The sequence below is a fragment of the Salmo salar genome, chromosome ssa18 (genome assembly GCF_905237065.1).
Source record: "Salmo salar chromosome ssa18, Ssal_v3.1, whole genome shotgun sequence".
In the NCBI taxonomy this organism is placed as follows: domain Eukaryota; kingdom Metazoa; phylum Chordata; class Actinopteri; order Salmoniformes; family Salmonidae; genus Salmo; species Salmo salar.
This window is the reverse complement of record NC_059459.1, coordinates 15,283,154-15,304,398: the sequence shown is the minus strand read 5'-3', so window position 1 is coordinate 15,304,398 and position 21,245 is coordinate 15,283,154. Positions and strand designations below refer to the sequence as shown.

Sequence of the window (21,245 nt, the reverse complement as noted above, 5' to 3'; positions counted from 1 at the left end):
CATGATGCCATCTATTTTGTGAAGTGCACCAGTCACTCCTGCAGCAAAGCAACCCCACAACATGATGCTGCCACCCCCGTGCTTCACGGTTAGGATGATGTTCTTCGGCTTGCAAGCCTCCCCCTTTTTCCTCTAAACATAACGATGGTCATTATGGCCAAACAGTTCTATTTTTGTTTCATCAGACCAGAGGACATTTCTCCAAAAAGTACGATCTTTGTCCCCATGTGCAGTTGCAAACCGTAGTCTGGCTTTTTTATGGCGTTTTTGGAGCAGTGGCTTCTTCCTTGCTAACCTGAAAAGGTTATGTCGATATAGGACTCGTTTTACTGTGGCTATAGATACTTTTGTACCTGTTTCCTCCAGCATCTTCACAAGGTCCTTGCTGTTTTTCTGGGATTGATTTTCACTTTTTGCACAAAAGAATGTTCATCTCTAGGAGAGAGAACGTATCTCTTTCCTGAGTGGTATGATGGCTGCGTCGTCCCATGGTGTTTATACTTGCGTACTATTGTTTGTACAGATGAACGTGGTACCTTCAGGCATTTGGAAATTGCTCGCAAGGATGAACTAGACTTGTGGAGGTCTACAGTTTTTTTTCTGAGGTCTTGGCTGATTTCTTTAGATTTTCTAATAATGTCAAGCAAAGAGGCACTGAGTTTGAAGGTAGGCCTTGAAATACATCCACAGGTACACCTCCAATTGACTCAAATGATGTCAATTAGCCTATCAGAAGCTTCTAAAGCCATGACATAATTTTCTGGAATTTTCCAAGCTGTTTAAAGGCACAGTCAACTTAGTGTTTGTAAACTTCTGACCCATTGGAATTGTGATACAGTGAATTATAAGTGAAATAATCTGTCTGTAAACCATTGTTGGAAAAATTACTTGTGTCATGCACAAAGCAGATGTCCTAACCGACTTGCCAAAACTATAGTTTGTTAACAAGAAATTTGTGGAGTTTTTGAAAAACAAGTTTTAATGACTCCAACCTAAGTGTATGTTAACTTCCGACTTGAACTGTATGGGATGAGTAATGCAAGATATGTAAACATTATTAAAGTGGCATTATTAAAGTGAGTAGTGATCAATTTATTAAAGTTGCCAATGATTTCACGTCTGTATGTAGGCAGCAGCCTTTCTGTGCTAGTGCTGGCTATTTAACAGTCTGATGGCCTTGAGATTGAAGCTGTTTTTCAGTCTCTCGGTCCCAGCATTGATGCACCTGTACCGACCTTGCCTTCTGGATGGTAGCGGGGTGAACAGGCAGTGGCTCGGGTGGTTGTTGTCCTTGATGATCTTTTTGGCCTTCCTGTGACATCGGGTGCAGTAGGTGTCCTGGAGGGCAGGTAGTTTGCCCCCGGTGATGCGTTGTACAGACCGCGCCACCCTCTGGAGAGCCTTGTGGTTGTGGGCAGTGCAGTTACCGTAACAGGCAGTGATACAGCCCGACAGGATGCTCTCAATTGTGCATCTGTAAAAGTTTGTGAGGGTTTTAGGTGACAAGCCAAATTTCTTCAGATTCCTGAGGTTGAAGAGGCGCTGTTGCGCCTTGTTCACCACACTGTCTGTGTGGGTGGACCATTTCAGTTTGTCCGTGATGTGTACGCCAAGGAACTTAAAACTTTCAACCTTCTCCACTGCTGTCCCGTCGATGTGGATAGGGTGGTGCTCCCTCTGCTGTTTCCTGATGTCCACGATCATCTCCTTTGTTTTGTTGACGTTGAGTGAGAGGTTGTTTTCCTGACACCACACTCCGAGTGCCCTCACCTCCTCCCTGTAGGCTGTCTCGTCGTTGTTGGTAATCAAGCCTACTACTGTTGTGTCGTATGCAAACTTGATGATTCAGTTGGAGGTGTGCATGGCCACGCAGTCATGGGTGAACAGGGAGTACAGGAGGGGGCTGAGCATGCACCCTTGTGGGGCCCCAGTGTTGAGGATCAGCAAAGTGGAGATGTTGTTTCCCATCTTCACCACCTGGGGGCAGCCCATCAGGAAGTCCAGAACCCAATTGCACAGGGCGGGGTTTAGACCCAGGGCCTCAAGCTTAATGATGAGCTTGGAGGGTCCTATGGTGTTGAATGCTGAGCTATAGTCAATGAACAGTATTCTTACGTAGGTGTTCCTCTTGTCCAGATGGGATAGGGCAGTGTGCAGAGGGATGGCGATTGCATCGTCTGTGGACCTGTTGGGGCGGTATGCAAACTGAAGTGGGTCTAGGGTGACAGGTAAGGTGTTGGTGATATGATCCTTGACTAGTCTCTCAAAGCACTTGATGATGACAGAAGTGAGTGCTACGGGGCGATAGTCATTTAGTTCAGTTACCTTTACCTTCTTGGGTACAGGAACAATGGTGACCATATTGAAGCATGTTGGGACAGCAGACTGGGATAGGGAGAGATTGAATATGTCTGTAAACACACTAGCCAGCTGGTCTGCGCATGCTCTGAGGACGCAACAAGGTATGCCGTCTGGGCCAGCAGCCTTGCGAGGGTTAACACATTTAAATGTCTTACTCATGTCGGCCACGGAGACGGAGAGCCCACAGTCCTTGTTAGCGGGCTGCGTCGGGGAAAGAAGGTGTTTAGCTTGTCTGGAAGCAAGACGTCGGTGTCCGTGATGTGGCTGGTTTTCCTTTTGTAGTCCGTGATTGTCTGTAGACCCTGCCACTCTGAGCCGTTGAATTGCGACTCCACTTTGTCTCTATACTGACATTTCGCTTGTTTGATTGCCTTGCGGAGGGAATCTCAGTTCAATCCGTTTATTTACGTAATTTATTTTTCCATCCCCTGGACCTTGACTGAAGTATCAGCAATGTCACAAGCATAGGCCATCATGTGTTCTCACATCACCAGAGAATTGCATTTTACCACCTGCACCACTTTGAAGGAATTAACCTCTAAAGTTAGGTCAATAGCAAAAGCATTTGAAAAGCTGGAGTGCTGAAAGTATACCTTTTCCATCAAGTCTATATTTGCATTATGATGAGTTGTGTACGATTTCAATTCAGTCCTTTAGATACAATTCTGTATGCTGGACTCAGTGCCATTAACACAATCTAATTCCCATATTATGAGTCTCAAGACAGAGCTCGGATCGTGAAGTTATTTCCAATGAGCCTGCTCTCTGTCTTTACCACCAAACACATAATGTTTAGAAGTCTCATTTGCTCTGGGACAGATGCCAAGCTTTCTATCATTTCAAAAGACGCCTGTGTTAAAGAACCACTTTGTAAACATTTATTTTTCCTGTGAGTGTTGCTTTGGTGTGACATTTATTTGACAGTGTTTTGAAGGTGTACTCCATGAGGATCTCGAAGCATTAATGTGTGTGTGCAATTAGGCAATTTAAGAGTAACCATTACTAACTTATGAAAATAAGTTAAAAAAGTAAAAATGCATTTACTCAAATCAACTAATAGATGTATTAGTCATGAATTAATTAACTTTCAAACAATAAGAGTATACATTGAAGACATGGTACATAATAAAGCAGAGTAAATTACTATCAAGAAATACGATTTAACGTGGTTACATGTGTCTCCAGAATAACCTCTAAGAGAGAAAATACTATGTGTGTATAAACACACAGGAGTTCTGTGCTAAAATGAACTCAACAAGATACAATTCATAATATGAAACATACAGTAAGGTTCATAAAGGTAGAATGTAAAAAAAAGACAGTCTAGATAAACAACCCACGGAATGTAGACTAGGAGCTGGGAAACAAGAACTCAAAGTTACAACAAAATGCATTCTCCCCTTTAAACCTTTAGAAACACGGCTTAGGACGCACCACCAAGAAATTGCAGTTAGAGTTGCTCCTCTAAATCTGCTCTGTATGCATGTTGTTCTCTCTCTTCCTCCATGGAGGGGCCCCTGTCAATGATATGATTCTTCCACAGGCACCTTCCTTTCGAGGACCTTCCCGAGAGCCTGTAGGATCTGCTCCTTGTTGTTCTGGATGTTGTATGAGGTAAGGTCTGCCAGTGCTCGGAAGTCCTTTTCTGTGTAGGTGAGATGTTTGGTGAGGTAGGGGGAGCTGCTTGAGCTAATGTCAACATCCCCTGCCTTCCTCTCCTCCTCACCCTGACGTGCCACACCTTCAGAATGAGAACATAACAATACTGTCAGCCTTAAACATTAAACAAACAAACATCAAACTATTGTTTAACCAACAATATCAACAAAGTGCAATACAATCCAGTCCAATACAATACAATACAATACGATACAAAGGTTTAGGCCAATGATTTTTGGCCCTGATCTCTAAAGCACACAACATTGAAAATTGACAGAATATTGATTTGATTGACAGGCACAGGGTGAATGGCATATTGACAGCTTGAGCCATTAGCTAGTTACAGTAGCTCATTGACTACCTCTGCTTCTTTTACAATTATGATCATCTTGACAGTGCTTACCAGGGGCCTTGAACTCTTTGAATGAGATATTGACGAAAGGGAAATGAAGGACTATGGGAGCCTTGGGGTTCTCCTCATCCTCAAAGACGTAGAGCTCTTTCAGGGGCTGTCCCTCCAGGCTGCTGAAGTCAATGCGGGGGAAGGGGATGCTGTGGTCTTTGCAGTAAACCTCAGTCCTCTTTAGGACCTGGTAGATCGATTCAAGAGATGTCAGTCAGACAATTCAAACACTGTGTATGGCAATTACAAGTCATATGCACCTTCTGGCCTAGTGTGTGTGCAAACCTGCGCGAAATATGGATCTAGCAAATTAAGTTCACTCTTGTATTATTCATAAACTCAACCCATTTACTTCGAATTGGTCCTCGCACCACGAATAGTTGAGGGACATGATGACGTCAACACCCCTCTCTGGTCTCAAGACAGGGGGACAGCCTGTGTTGATAGAGAACCCAGAGTCCACCAGGTAGAGTGTGGGGTCAGCTGGAGTCAGTCTGTTGGGGAAGGCATCTGGATGCTTATCTGCAGCAAGATTGGGAGAAAAACTTCACAAACATAATCTGAATCTACATGCTTTAATAATACAATGCATAAATAGACTGCTGGTGCCACACACACACTGTATAACAGTGTTTGAGTAAATCCATGTTGAATTTGGTTTAACAGCAATAGTTCGGGTGGTTCATGCATGGCACCTTTCCAGGGTGTAAAGTTGCTGTTGTCGTTGTAGTTCCGGTGGAGGAAGAACCCACGCATGAAGTTGTAGATCTGAGTGATGACGGGTCGGCTGGTAAATAAGCTGGTCAGCGCTGAGGCAGTGTTAGTGATAGGCTTGAAGAGGTAGGTGTCCAGGGTGGTTGGTTCATTGTCAGTTTCTTTAGAGGAAGAAGCGGAGTGGTGTCAAACATCTCAAACATTGCCACACAGAGTTTATTGTGAGTTTGGCAGAGCAGTATGTCAGCTGCAACAGTCAAATAAATAACTGAGACACTTAACATAGCGCTCCAGCCAGTTTTAGAATGGGTGACTAGCAATAGGCTGGTGCTAAATATATCAAAAACTAAAAGCATCATTTTTGGGACAAATCACTTGCTCAACGCTAAACCTCGTTTAGATCAATTATTGAGTAATGTGGCTATTGAGCAAGTTGAGGAAACTAAACTGCCTGGTATAACCCTAGATAGCAAGCTGTCACGGTCAAAACAGACTCAATGGTTGCGAAAATGGGAAGAGGTCTGTCCATGATAGGGCGTTGCTCTGCCTTCTTGACGTCTCAGTAGATCAGACAGGTCCTACAGGCCCTAGTTTTGTCGCACCTGGATTACTGCCCAGCTGTGTGGTCATGTGCGGCAAAGAAGGACATAGGTAAATTGCAGTTGGTCCAGAACAAAGCAGCAAGTATAGCACTTAGATGTACACGGAGGGAAAGTGTCAGTAACATGCGTATCAGTCTCTCCTGGCTCAAAGTTGTGGAGAAATTGACTGCATCACTATTGATCTTTGTGCGAGGTGTTGATGTGTTGAAGGTACCGAACTGTCTGTTCAAGCAGTGGGCGCACAGTTCGGACTCTCATCGGTACAACACAAGACAAGCAACCAGAAGAGTCTTCATAGTCCCCAGGTCCAGAACAGAGGCTGGGAAACGCACAGTATGAAATAGAGCCATTAAATGGAACTCTCTGCCACCCCAGGTAACTCAAGCTAGTAATAAAATCAGTTTCAAAAACAATAAAAGAACCTTACTGCACAAAGAGACATAGCCATTTTATATACAGTATATTGTATTGCAATTTGCACTGTACTATATATTAGACATAATATTGTGTGTATGTACTGTAGGCTATTTGTGACATATTTCAGTCCTTGACTAAAAATGTTCTGTATTATGTATTATGTCATGTGGACCCCAAGAAGAGTAGCTAATACTTATGCAGCGGCTAATGGGGATCCTAATAAATACTAAATACCAAATATACATGTTAGAGACCTATTTTGTTGACATCTTCCCCCAGCCATGTGCTCCAGGATGTCTGACCTCCAGTTGCAAATTCCCAAAGCTGGGTCAGGTTAAGAGAGAAGACACTGCTCCAAAGACCTGTCAACACAGAGGCAAAGGTGCCCACACTTTAGAAAGTATTGCATTTACATTGAAATCCATAGATCATTAGTGGCAGGTATATTGTGACATACAGTTGAAGTCGGAAGTTTACATACACTTGGTTGGAGTCATTAAAACTAGTTTTTCAACCACTCCACAAATGTCTTGTTAACAAACTATAGTTTTGGCAAGTCGGTTAGGACATCTACTTTGTGCATGACACAAGTAATTTTTCCAACAATTGTTTACAGACAGATTATTTCACTTATAATTCACTGTATCACAATTCCAGTGGGTCAGAAGTTTACATACACTAAGTTGACTGTGCCTTTAAACAGCTTGGAAAATTCCAGAAAATGATGTAATGGCTTTAGAAGCTTCTGATAGGCTAATTGACATAATTTGAGTCAATTGGAGGTGTACCTGTGGATGTATTTCAAGGCCTACCTTCAAACTCAGTGCCTCTTTGCTTGACATCATGGGGAAATCAAAAGAAATCAACCAAGACCTTAGAAAAAAATTGTAGACCTCTACAAGTCTAGTTCATCCTTGCGAGCAATTTCCAAATGCCTGAAGGTACCACGTTCATCTGTATAAACAATAGTACACAAGTATAACACCATGGGACCACACAGCCGTCATACTGGTCAGGAAGGAGACGCGTTCTGTCTCCTAGAGATGAACGTACTTTGGTGCGAAAAGTGCAAATCAATCCCAGAACAACAGCAAAGGACCTTGTGAAGATGCTGGAGGAAACAGGTACAAAAGTATCTATATCCACAGTAAAACGAGTCCTATATCGACATAACCTGGAAGGCCACTCAGCAAGGAAGAAGCCACTACTCCAAAACCGCCATAAAAAAGCCAAACTACGGTTTGCAACTGCACATGGGGACAAAGATCGTACTTTTTGGAGAAATGTCCTCTGGTCTGATGAAACAAAAATAGAACTGTTTGGCCATAATGACCATCGTTATGTTTAGAGAAAAAAGGGGGAGGCTTGCAAGCCGAAGAACACCATCCCAACCGTGAAGCACGGGGGTGGCAGCATCATGTTGTGGGGGTGCCTTGCTGCAGGAGGGACTGGTGCACTTCACAAAATAGATGGCTTCAAGGAAAAGTATGTGGATAAATTGAAGCAACATCTCAAGACATCAGTCAGGAAGTTAAAGCTTGGTCGCAAATGGGTCTTCCAAATGGACAATGACCCCAAGCATACTTCCAAAGTTGTGGCAAAATGGCTTAAGGACAAAGTCAAGGTATTGGAGTGGCCATCACAAAGCCCTGACCTCAATCCTATAGAGAATTTGTGGGCAGAACTGAAAAAGCATCTACAAACCTGACTCAGTTACACCAGCTCTGTCAGGAGGAATGTGCCAAAATTCACCCAACTTATTGTGGGAAGCTTGTGGAAGGCTACCCGAAACGTTTGACCCAAGTTAAACAATTTAAAGGAAATGCTACCAAATACAAATTGAATGTATGTATACTTCTGACCCACTGGGAATGTGATGAAAGAAATAAAAGCTGAAATAAATAATTCTCTCTACTATTATTCTGACATTTCACATTCTTAAAATAAAGTGGTGATCCTAACTGACCTAAGACAGGCTAAGGTGTATGTACATTTCCGACTTCAACTGTATCTCTCTCTCTCTCTCTCTCTCTCTCTCTCTCTCTCGCTCTCTGAAATGCATGCACACACACAAATAAGTGTTCTCTCACCAAGCAGATAGGCGATACGCATCTCTGGATGTTTCTTGACCATGTGACCAAGGTAGAATTCACTCCCAAAGTCCTCCGCATGGACATAGGCCCCATACTTTGGGAAGCCGACCTCATATGGTGTGAACTCACACCACTCTAAAAGGATAGGAATAGAAAGATAAACAAATTGTTCAGTTATTATTAAATGTATAGGTCATTTATACTGCAACTGCTATTTTCAATCGGTTGTAAGACATTTTATCTATGTGTCGCCTCCCACTACAAAAACGTTTTTAGTGTATAACTGGATACATAAGGATATGTAAATAACATAAGTTAACACCATCAAAATGTTACAATATTCCTTGCTTCAACATGTGGACCATTGTTTGGGTTTCATTAAAATACATATCAAACATAAGTTGCTAGAACAGCTTTACCAAACTCGGTTGTGGTGCCTTTCACTCCGTCCTTCAGGTTGACAGCAGTACAGATGGGTAAAGGGTTCTGGCCCTCTGATACTGCCTTCTGCTGGTCAGACAGGGTACTGGTTTTCTTCTACAAACCCCACAGGAGAAATCAATGATTTATACAGTATATACAATGCTAATGTGGGGCGCTGTGTTGAAGCCACCGTGCCTCCATCTTGGCACTCTCCCACCATTGTAAAACATAATTTGGAAGCTATAGGAATGCATTTATTAATGTCTACATTCATTTTTGCCACCTTTATTCTATTCCGAAAGGGTTGTTTGGATCCTAGATGGTGGTTGGTTGATAGCAGGGAGTTAGGGCACCACAATCCCCACATTCCATGGGTAGTGACAGCCAGGCTGAAGTGGCTGACTGAGCACAGAGCAAGGCTTGCTGTGACATCAGAGAGACCTGGTGATACACACTCCCAGACCCACAGTGTGGAGTGTGAGAGACTTGACTGAGAAAGCAGGTTGCCAGCCAACCCTGCTCCATTCAAATAGAAAGCTGCCTCTCAATAATTAAGACTATCTAGATTGCCACACAGTTACAAAGTTAAATACTAGGTCGGGTACATCGCATTTGAATCTACTATCTAAGTGAAGAGCCAATTCTGCCCCTCTTTTCTGATTTGGTGGCTCATTTCTTTAGCGGGTGTAACAAATAGTCATGTCAGTCATGCTTTGTTTTGACAGGATTGATTTACCCATGTTTCTGGATCTGCTCGATCCTATAGTCATTTTATTGTGTTCCGTGCCTACCAGCAATCATCCTGCTATTTGATTATACTCATTTAATCAGATTCATCTCTGGTAAACTCTAGCAATCAGAATAGGCTGAAGACAGAGGTTTGTTCTTGGTTGTTAGAGTTCTCACCAATGATTTATATATACACTAGATGACTGACAGGGGGGCGCTGTGTTGATACCACCGTGCCTCCGTCTTGGTACTCCCCCACCGTAGTAAAAAAGTATTTTGGAAGCTATATCATGCATTTATTAATGTCTACATTTGTTTTTACCACATTATTATTTTACAGACACCTTAATGCATACTTTGAAATTATATTACGTGAGCTAAACATACATTTTCCTTAAAGTATATATTTTTTAGAGATTACCAATGTTACTGTACCCAACACAACAAAAAATACTTAAATACATGTAATTTTGTCCTTGAAAAATGTAATTGAAATACTTTAGAATTCATTCCCATGGAGGACTGCTCCTACTGGGGAGTACCAATATGGCCAACTGGTGGCTTCAAAGCCTCTCAATGGCCAATAGCATCAGCAATCCAGGGTTTATATACATCATTGGGAGAAATCAATCTGTCAAATACGCTGCTGCAACCAAATTCGCAAAACACATTATGTAAAGTATCATAACTCAGTGTGAAAGACATAATAGTGGGTCTTTAGAAAAAACATCTCATATAGTTTCAATGTAATTAAAGGCACTATAATTACAGGCGACAAAACCATTTCTGCGGAACTTCTTCCTATTGAAGTGTGATTAGTACAGTGTGTATTGTAAAGTATGAGTGTACAGTAGGCTGCTGTACCTTCCCATAAAGGCAGTGCTCAATGACCAGACCCCACATGTCTATGAGTGACACCATATGTCCCTCCTTCTCTTTCTCTGCCATCTGGTGTTTGTAGTACTGCAGATTCTCAGTGGTGAAGGCACTGAGGAAGCTCTTGGTGATTTCCTCCTCCATAGCCGAGATGGACTCATCCATATCACGCTGTGACCAATCTGCTTCCTGATACAGGGCGGCTAAGGCCCTGTTGAACAGGAATGTGTTATGTCACTTACTGTAAGTAGGAGTCTCAGTAGTATAAACGTAGTAAGTGAAGACAGGTTACAGTACTGTGGAGATTACAGAGTAAAAATACCTGTGAGCCAAAACTGTCTGAGCTCATAAGGAAATTCAAAGTGACAAAATGTTGTTTGTTAGTTTTTGTTTTGTTTGTTTGTTTGTTTGTTTGTTTGTTTGTTTGTTTGTTTGTTTGTTCGTTTGTTCGTTCATTCATTCATTCATTCATTCATTCATTCATTCATTCATTCAGCTTATAGTATACTGCAGATTTAATTGCAATGGAGATAAATGCCATGCTTACCATGTGGAGCCTGACACACCAGTGATGTAGCTCACAGCGTCCAGTAGGCCCAGTCTCTGCAGACCCTTCAGACTGCCATACAGGCCGGTCATTGCTCTGGTCCCTCCCCCTGAGCCAACCACAGCTATAACAGGCAACTGGGGGAAGAAAGTCAAACAACATCTCTGGTTGGATCTTCCATCTGTCAGTCAATCCGTTTTAACACATTCTGTTGAGACTTGTTTCGTAATGACAGTGGACGACATCTGCACACCACAGTAGAAATGAGCAATTTCCCCACAACAATGAGACTGAAAAAAGACAAACAAATTTGCTCAGCATCAATATTCAGTCTCCATTAGTGTTGAAATTATGGATGATAAGCAGCAATTAGTGCAGTGTGTAAATTAGTGCATAAAAATCATCACCTTTTTAGGGTCAGGGGGAGAGGTGAGGCCCAACTCTTTTCGTAAGGCCTGGCCCACTAGCACCTTTCTCTTCTTCAGAAATTCTTTTTCCTCCGGAGGGATGTCAAAATCAAGACGCACCTCAAATTCAATGTCTGGGCTGTGGATTTACAGAGGCCATACAATACACCCACCCACCCGCGCACGAACCCACGCACGCATGCACACACACACACACACACACCCCACACACACACACACACACACACACACACACACACACACACACACACACACACATCTAACACATTAATAACAACTAAATATGCCACGTGTTTGCATACTTCTGAATGAAATGAAGAGTTTATTTCCATCTATATCTATATCAACCAATTCTTTGTGTTTTTTTCATCAGAAATTATTGCTTATGGATACCTTCATGTGTGTGTAAAATATTACTGTTCTCAGATTTTTTTATGAATAGATTTTAGATGTGTATGAAAATGAAAACGCTATACGCACATCTATTGTTTAGCTGGAATGGAAGGTTAGCATCCTGTATATTTATTTGACTGTGATATGTGGTTGTCTCACCTAGCTATCTTAAGATCAATGCACTTAATGTATGTCGCTCTGGATAAGAACATCTGCTAAAGGACTAAAATGTCAAATGTAAAAGTTTTACATACAGATCTCATATTACTGTATAAAATTATTATTACAAATATATATATATATATATATATATATACAGGACCAGTCAAAAGTTTGGACATACCTACTCATTCAAGGGTTTTTTCTTATTTTTACTATTATCTATATTGTAGAATAGTGAAGACATCAAAAATATGAAATAACACATATGGAGTCATGTAGTAACCAAAAAAGTGTTAAACAAATCAAAATATATTTTAGATTTTAGATTCTTCAAAGTAGCCACCATCTGCCTTGATGACAGCTTGCATACTCTTGGCATTCTCTCAACCAGCTTCACCTGGAATGGTTTCCTACAGTCTTGAAGGAGTTCCCATATATGCTGAGCACTTGTTGGTTGCTTCTCCTTCACTCTGTGGTCCAACTCATCCCAAACCATCTCAATTGGGTTGAGGTGAGGTGATTGTGGAGGCCAGGTCATCTGATGCAGCACTCCATCACTCTCCTTCTTTGTCAAATAGCCTTTACACAGCCTGGAGGTGTGTTTTGGGTCATTGCCCTGTTGAAAAACAAATGATAGTCCCACTAAGCACAAACCAGATGGGATGGCATATTGCTGCAGAATGCTGTGGTAGCCATGCTGGTTAAGTGTGCCTTGAATTCTAAACAAATCACTGACAGTGTCACCAGCAATGCACCCCCACACCATCACACCTCCTCCTCCATGCTTCATGGTGGGAACCACACATGCGGAGATCATCCGTTCACCTACTCTGTGTCTCACAATGACACAGCGGTTAGAACCAAAATTCTCAAATTTGGACTCATCAGACCAAAGGACAAATTTCCACCGGTCTAATATTTTGCTTGTGTTTCTTGGCCCAAGCAAGTCTCTTCTTCTTATTGGTGTCCTTTAGTAGTGGTTTCTTTGCAGCAATTCGACCATGAAGGCCTGATTCATGCAGTCTCCTCTGAACAGTTGATGTTGAGAAATGTCTGTTACTTGAACTCTGTGAAGCATTTTTTTGGTCTGCAATTTCTGAGGCTGGTAACTCCAATGAACTTATTGTCTGCAGCAGATGTAACTCTGGGTCTTCCTTTCCTGTGGCGGTCCTCACGAGAGCCAGTTTCATCATAGCGCTTGATGAAACTGGCAATTGCACTTGAAGAAACGTTCAAAGTTCTTACATTTACATTTTAGTCATTTAGCAGACGCTCTTATCCAGAGCGACTTACAGTAGTGAATGCATTCATTTCATTTCATACATTCATACATTTCTTTCTGTGCTGGCCCCCCGTTCCAGATTGATTGACCTTCATGTCTTAAAGTTATGATGGACTGTAATTTCTCTTTGCTTATTTGAGCTGTTCTTGCCATAATAAGGACTTGGTCTTTTACCAAATAGGGCTATCTTCTGTATATCGGCCCTACCTTGTCACAACACAACTGATTGGCTCAAACACATTAAGAAGGAAAGAAATTCCAGAAATGAACTTTTAACAAGGCACACCTGGTAATTGAAATAAATTCCAGGTGACTTCCTCATGAAGCTGGTTGACAGATGTCAAGAGTGTGCAAAGCTGTCGTCAAGGCAAAGGGTAGCTTCTTTGAAGATTCTCAAACATAAAATATATTTGGATTTTTGTAACACTTTTTTGGTTACTACATGATTCTATATGTGTTATTTCTTAGTTTTGATGTCTTTACTATTATTCTACAATGTAGAAAATAGTAAAAATAGAGAAAAACCGTTGAATGAGTAGCTGTGTCCAAACTTTTGACTGGTGCCGTCTATATATACTCCCAAGTGGCGCAGCGGTCTAAGGCACAGCATTGCAGTGCTAGAGGCGTCGCTACAGACCCTGGTTCGATCCAGGGCTGTATCACAACCGGCCATAGCTGTACTACTTATTTCTCTGTAACTGAGGCAGATATATAGCATTTGACAAAAAAACATGAATATTTGTCTCTCTGAAATGAAACTGTCAAGTGAAAGATTTTAAACAAATACATGCTTGTCATTGAACAATGCCATGCCATGATTAGATAGTGAAAAAACAATACAAGCTATTTTAATATTTCTGAAAATGGATATATAGCGTTTTGGAAAGAAACTCTTCAAATACTGATGGTTTGTTTCGTAAAAAGGAAAGCACTTTACCAGTCCTCTGTTCTCAAATGTAGATCCACCATGTCCTGTGAAGGGGCAGTGTCAATCATATGGGCTTTATAAGCATCGTTCATCAATAAGCTTTCTTTGGCACTTTATGCACACACTAGAAGGGTGCAAAGACTTAAATTAGGTATACCATACCTCTCCCACAGGTAAGGATACTTTGAAATCATTACTGGCTGGAAGGTGCAGGAGTGGAACAGTAGACAAGCCAGTGACATTTGGATCTTCTACCTCACCCATTTTATCCTGGGGATACAAATCACATGATTGTGGAATTTACAAAAAAATGATATGGAACTTGTATAAAGATGGGGAAGATATTGGACAAGTGAAGGATAAGTTAACCGCACCCTCATGCAAAGCTCTGTCTCCAGGTCTCTGTTGATGTAGTAGCGCAGAGTTTTGGTCAGGTTGGATGTTTTCTCAGGAGCAAGAATCTTATGCTCTTCTGGAAAGGCCCCACGCATTTTCAGGACCACATTCTGCTCCACTAGAACAATAACAACATAGATGTGGTTGCTCAGTTCAGTGATCTATGAATATCCTGTGTAGACCGGTCTGATTATGCTCACACAGACAGACAGACAGACAGATAGACAGACAATACATACATACATTGGGAGGTATTTAGAGAATAAGTGGCCCCTTATGATCACTCTACTAGATAGGACTAGACAGAGGGGAGCAACTGGTTTAGGAAGAATGCAAATGGTAGTAACAGAGTAGACATCCCCCAGGCATGTCCTCACACTAAACAGACAAAACTAGTTTAAACCAGAAACTGATGACTCATTTTATTTATTTATTTTTATTTCACCTTTATTTAACCAGGTAGGCTAGTTGAGAACAAGTTCTCATTTGCAACTGCGACCTGGCCAAGATAAAGCATAGCAATTCAACACGTACAACACAGAGTTACACATGGAATAAACAAAACATACAGTCAATAATACAGTAGAACAAAAGAAAACAAAAAGTCGAGTGGGTGCTACGAGTGGGTGCTGCTATGGTGACCGGTGAGCTGAGATAAGGCGGGGCTTTACCTAGCAGAGACTTGTAGATAACCTGTAGCCGGTGGGTTTGGCGACGAGTATGAAGCGAGAGACAACCAACAAGAGCGTACAGGTCGCAATGGTGGGTTTCCAATCTTTGGAATCTCAGATGATACGAAAGAGAGGTTGAACAGGCTAGTAATAGGGGTTGCAACAATTTCGGCAGATAATTTTAGAAAGAGAGGGTCCAGATTGTCTAGCCGGGCTAATTTGTATGGGTCCAGATTTTGCAGCTCTTTCAGAACATCAGCTATCTGGATTTGGGTGAAGGAGAAATGGTGGGAGCTTTGGCGGGTTGCTGTGGAGGGTGCCGGGCAGTCGATCGGGTTAGGGGTAGCCAGGTGGAAAGCATGGCCAGCTGTAGAGAAATGCTTATTGAAATTCTCAATTATAGTGGATTTATTGGCGGTAACAGTGTTTCCTAGCCTCAGAGCAGTGGGCAGCTGAGAGGAGGTGCTCTAATTCTCCATGGACTTTACAGTGTCCCAGAACTTTTTTGAGTTAGTATCACAGGATGCAAATTTCTGTTTGAAAAAGCTAGCCGTAGCTTTTCTAACTGCCTGTGTATATTTCTTCCTAACTTCCCTGAAAAGTTGCATATCACGGGGGCTATTCGATGCTAATGCAGAACGCCACAGGATGTTTTTGTGCTGGTCAAGGGCAGACAGGTCTGGAGTGAACCAAGGACTATATCTATTCCTAGTGCAACATTTTTTGAATGGGGCATACTTATTTGAGATGGTGAGGAAGGCACTTTTAAAGAATAGCCAGGCATCATCTACTGGCGGGATGAGGTCAATGTCATTCCAGGATACCCCGGCCAGGTCGATTAGAAAGGCTTGCTCGCAGAAGTGTTTTAGGAAGCGTTTGAAAGTGATGATGGGTGGTCGTTTGGTCGCAGACCCATTACGGATGCAGGCAATGAGGCAGTGATCGCTGAGATCTTGATTGAAAACAGCAGAGGTGTATTTGGAGGGCGAGTTAGTTAGGATGACATCTATGAGGGTGCCCGTGTTTACGGTTTTGGGGTTGTACCTGGTAGGTTCATTGATCATTTGTGTGAGATTGAGGGCATCAAGCTTAGATTGTAGGATGGCCAGGGTGTTAAGCATGTCCCAGTTTAGGTCACCTAGTAGCACGAGCTCAGAAGATAGATGGGGGGCAATCAATTCACATATGGTGTCGAGGGCACAGCTGGGGGCAGAGAGAGGTCTATAGCAAGCGGCAACAGTGAGAGACTTGTTTCTGGAAAGGTGAATTTTTAGAAGTAGAAGCTCAAATTGTTTGGGTACAGACTTGGATAGTAATACAGAACTCTGCAGGCTATCTTTGCAGTAGATTGCAACACCGCCCCCTTTGGCAGTTCTATCTTGCCGGAAAATGTTATAGTTAGCAATGGAGATTTCAGGGTTTTTGGTGGTTTTCCTAAGTCAGGATTCAGACACGGCTAAGACATCCGGGTTGGCAGAGTGTGCTAAAGCAGTGAGTAAAACAAACTTAGGGAGTAAGCTTATAATGTTAACATGCATGAAACCAAGGCATTTTACGGTTACAGAAGTCAACAGATGAGAGCACCTGGGGAGTGGGAGTGGAGCTAGGCACTGCAGGACCTGGATTAACCTCCACATCACCAGAGGAACAGAGGAGAAGTAGGATAAGGGTACGGCTAAAGGCTATACGAACTGGCCGTCTAGCACGTTCGGAACAGAGTGTAAAAGGAGCAGGTTTCTGGGCACGATAGCATAGATTCAAGGCATAGTGTACAGACAAAGGTAAGGTAGGAGGAGAGTATATTGGAGGTAAACCTAGGCATTGAGTAATGATGAGAGAGATATAGTCTCTGGAGACGTTTAAACCAGGTGATGTCATCGCATATGTTGGAGGTGGAACAACATGGTTGGTTAAGGCATATTGAGCAGGGCTAGAGGCTCTACAGTGAAATAAGACAGTAATCACTAACCAGGACAGTAATGAACGAGGCATATTGATATTAGAGAGAGGCATGCTGTCACATTCTTCGTCGTCTGAAGATAAAGAGAAATCACTGTCGGACCAATACGCAGCGGGTTGCGTGCTCAACATCATATTTATTAAATACGTTGAACACGGAAAAAAACAAGAAATGCAGAAAACACGACTGGAGACAGTTTTGCAGGCAATGACAACTAGCAGTGCAAAATCAACTAACCACAAAACCCCAGGTGAAAACAAGCTCCTAATATATGACTCTCAATCAGGAACAACGAAGTACAGCTGTTCCTGATCGAGAGCCACACAGACAACAAAGAAATACACAAACCAGAAAAACCCTAGACAACCAAAAACCAGAACATACACCCAAACCCCGGAACACATAAATATAACACCCCTCTACGCTACACATAACCCCCGGACCACATAAAACAAATACCCTCTGCGACGTCCTGACCAAACTACAGTTACAAATAATCCCTAAAACTGGTCAGGACGTGACACATGCGTAGCCAAGGGAACATATGGGTCCAGTGAGTGCTTGGGCTGACTGGGGACACGGCGATTCAGACAGTTAGCAGGCCGATGCTAACAAGCTAACAGTTAGTAGGCCGGGGCTAAACAAGCTAGCAGTTAGCAGACTGGGTTAGCAAGCAAGCAGTTGGCAGACCGGGTTAGCAAGCAAGCAGTTGGCAGACCGAGGCTAGCAGTTAGCAGACCGGGACAAGCAAGCTAGCAGTTAACAGACCGGGGCTAGCAAGTTAGCCTTTGGGGGACATCGCGATCGGGGCCGTCTAGCACGATCGGAACAGAGTGTATATGGGTCCGCGATTGGGGAAGTCTGTTTTTGCCTCTTTGTGCGGTGACGTCGATAGACCAGTTATGGAATTAGTAGGGTTCCAAGTAGCTCTAGGTAGCTAGTAGGCCGCGGTTAGCAGAATGGGCCTTCAGCGGACGTCGCGCCTGAGGGGCCTGTTGGAATCCTCGGGCAGATTATGTCGGTATTTCAGTCGGTGAGGATCGGCAGGGTTCCATGCCCCGTACCGGCAGTAGAAGGGGTCCGGATATTGTAGCCCAGGAGTGGGTTTCGGTGGTAGCACAGGAGCCCTGTCCGGGCTAGCTTCAGGCTAATTGGTGCTTGCGCCGGGATGGAAGCGCGGGATTGCGGTTAGCTAGTTGCGAAGATCCAGATGAAAATGTTCAGAGTTTGCGGTAGGAATCCGGGGATATGGGGAACATTTTTTAATAATAATAGGTCCGTTATGCTCTGGTTTGAGTCACGTTGTTCGAACTGGCGAGAGCTTTCCGAGCTCAAGGTTAGCTGATGACCGCTAGCAATGGTTTGCTGACTGATAGCTGGTAGGTAGTTAGCTGGCTAGCTTCAGTTGAGGGATTCCAGATCCGAAGTAAATAGAAATACTTTAGAAAAAAAACAGATCCACGCCACATTGGGTGAGGCGGGTTGCAGGAGAGTATTTAGAAGTTGAGGTTTAGGAAAATATTTTTAAAAGATATGCGAAGAAAAATATGTAATGAGGACATTGCAAGCAACTTTGCAGCAGGGGCAGTCTTTAGACTGATAGAACTTTCTTCTTTAATTTTGCAAACATTTTATGAGTCAAGTAAAGGCCAAACTATGTTCAACAGGCACCTGGAGAAATAAGCAGACCTGATACAGTAGATAATAATTTGAATGATACTCACTGGCAGTGGTCATCAGCTTTTCTACATTCACATCCAGAGTAGAGAATGGGGAGGCCTAGGACAAAGTATACTACAATAATCAGCATATAGAATTGCCTTCTGTTCGTGGGTGTGAATTATTTGCCTTAATTTTGTACAGCATTACATTACACATACAGTTCCTTCAGATGGTATTCACACCCCTTAACTTATTCCACATTTTGTTGTGTTACAAATTGGGATTAAAATAAATGTAATTGTCTTTTTGTTTTTGTTTTTTACGATCTACACCAAATACTCTGTAATGTCAAAGTGGAAGAAAAATTACAACATTTTTAAAGGTATATGAAAAAATAAAACACTAATATATCTTGTTTAAATAAGTGTTGAAGTCCCTGAGTCAATACATGTTAGAATCACTTTTGGCAGTAATTACAGCTGTGAGTCTTTTTGGGAAAGTCTCTAAGAGCTTTGCACACCTGGATTGTACAATATTTGCCTATTATTATTTTTTAACCTCTTCAAGCTCTGTCAAGTTGGTTGCTGATTATTGCTAGACAGCCATTTTCAAGTCTTGCCATAGATTTTCAAGCCGACTTAAGTCAAAACTGTAACTAGGCCACATTCAAGCAAATCCAGGAACATTCAAGCAACACCAGTGTACTGTATATTTGGCCTTGAGTTTAAAGTTTTTGTCCTGCTGAAAGGTGAATTTGTCTCCCAGTGTCTGTTGGAAAGCAGACAGTACTTGGTTTCCTCTAGGATTTTCCCTGTGGTCAGCTCTATTCTGTTTCTTTTTATGCCCCCAAAAAACTCTCTAGTCCTTGCTGATGACAAGTATATCCATAACATGCTTGAAAATATGAATGTGTTGTGATGTGTTTGACCAAACATAATGCTTTGTATTCAGGACAAAAAGTTAATTTATTTGCCACACTTTAGTGCATTATTGCAAACAGGGTGTAGGTTTAGGAATAGTTGTATTATGTACACTGTATTCTTTTCACTCTGTCATTTAAGTTAGTATTGTGGAGTAACTAAAATGTTGTTGATTCATCCTTAGTTTTCTTCTATCACAGCCATTAAACTGTTTTATAATCACCATTGGCCTCATGATGAAATCCCTGCATGGTTTCCTTACTCTCTGGCAACTGAGTTAGGAAGGATGCCTGTAAATTTGTAGTGACTGGGTGTGTTGATTCACCATCCAAAGCATAATTAATAACTTCACCATGCTCCAACTGATATTTATTGTCTGCTTTTTTCAAATGTTTTACCCATCTATCAATAGGTGCCCTTCTTTGCGACGCATTAGAAAACCTCCCTGGACTTTGTGGTTGAATCTGCACTTGAAATTCACTACTTGACTGAAAGACCTTAAAGATAATTGCATGTGTGGGGTATATAACCATATTGACTACCTTTATTGCACATAGAGTGAGTCCATGCAACTTATTATGTGACTTGTTAAGCTTGACTCAAGACATTTCAGCTTTTCATTTTTTATTAATTTGTCAAAATTGTGGGGCATTGTGGGATATAGTGTGTAGATCAGTGGCACAAAATCTCAATTTAATCCATTTTAAATTCAGGCTGTAACACAAAATGTGGAAAAAGGGGTGTGAATAATTTGTTGGTTCTCATAGCACAATGCTATGTCCTGTCATTATTGACCTCATCATTATCCATCTCTGACCATCCTTGTGATGTTGACTTTGCCTTAGAATGATCAGCAAACCAAATGAATGCCCTTACCACTAGTACACCATTAGAGAGATACTCGCCAGCAGGCTCTTTACTGCAAACAGGGAACACAAGAAACACAAACTTTTTTTTCAGTCATGGAAGTAGTTCCCTTACAAAAAAAGGTGTTTAAAGCAGCAATCCTTAATTGAAACATTAACAAAGTGTTCTCCCCTCCAGTTTCGGTAAAAAGCTGAGGGATGGGGCTGGAGAATTGCAACCACTCTCAAATCCATAGACTACAGGGTTACCCAATAGGCAGCCCGCTGTCCAAATTCGGCACACGGGTGATTTTATTTGTTTTGTATTCATTTTTGTTGTCGGACATAAAAGACCGTAAAATCACCAGGAAATTAAATTGCGTGATTTTATTTTATGAAATCTGTTCCAAAGTAATAGAGAGGCATATCTGTTTGTATCCCAATGTAATTAAAGTTTGAAATTATTCCGTTTTTAAAAATGATTCTGTACAAATTATTTATGACTATGTTCCATCCCCGTGACCATCAGCTCAAGGAAAAATTGGGCCACGGCTGAATGTACAGTTGAAGTCGGAAGTTTACATACACTTAGGTTGGATTCATTAAAACTCGTTTTTCAACCACTCCACAAATTTCTTGTTAACAAACTATAGTTTTGGCAAGTCGGTTAGGACATCTGCATTGTGCATGACGCAAGTAATTTTTCCACCAATTGTTTACAGACAGATTATTTCACTTACAATTCACTGTATCACAATTCCAGTGGGTCAGAAG

The 21,245-nt window shown here is 42.0% G+C and overlaps 1 protein-coding gene across 1 annotated transcript in view; it reads right to left on the bottom strand.

Annotated features, from left to right (window-relative positions):
- Positions 1-3,405: 3,405 nt before the first annotated feature.
- pla2g4f.1 (phospholipase A2, group IVF, tandem duplicate 1) overlaps positions 3,406-21,245 on the bottom strand; it is a 33,166-nt gene continuing 15,326 nt past the window's right edge. The window contains exons 6-20 of the mRNA XM_014154479.2: positions 20,503-20,545; positions 18,769-18,823; positions 14,392-14,531; positions 14,180-14,287; positions 14,027-14,061; positions 11,232-11,370; positions 10,825-10,961; positions 10,266-10,488; positions 8,669-8,786; positions 8,247-8,384; positions 6,411-6,518; positions 5,119-5,298; positions 4,776-4,945; positions 4,424-4,610; positions 3,406-4,102 (exon numbers count right to left, since the gene is read on the bottom strand). Of these exons, the coding sequence (XP_014009954.1) occupies positions 3,882-4,102; positions 4,424-4,610; positions 4,776-4,945; positions 5,119-5,298; positions 6,411-6,518; positions 8,247-8,384; positions 8,669-8,786; positions 10,266-10,488; positions 10,825-10,961; positions 11,232-11,370; positions 14,027-14,061; positions 14,180-14,287; positions 14,392-14,531; positions 18,769-18,823; positions 20,503-20,545 (2,002 nt within the window). The 3' untranslated portion in view covers positions 3,406-3,881. The remainder of the gene's footprint in view (positions 4,103-4,423; positions 4,611-4,775; positions 4,946-5,118; positions 5,299-6,410; positions 6,519-8,246; positions 8,385-8,668; positions 8,787-10,265; positions 10,489-10,824; positions 10,962-11,231; positions 11,371-14,026; positions 14,062-14,179; positions 14,288-14,391; positions 14,532-18,768; positions 18,824-20,502; positions 20,546-21,245) is intronic.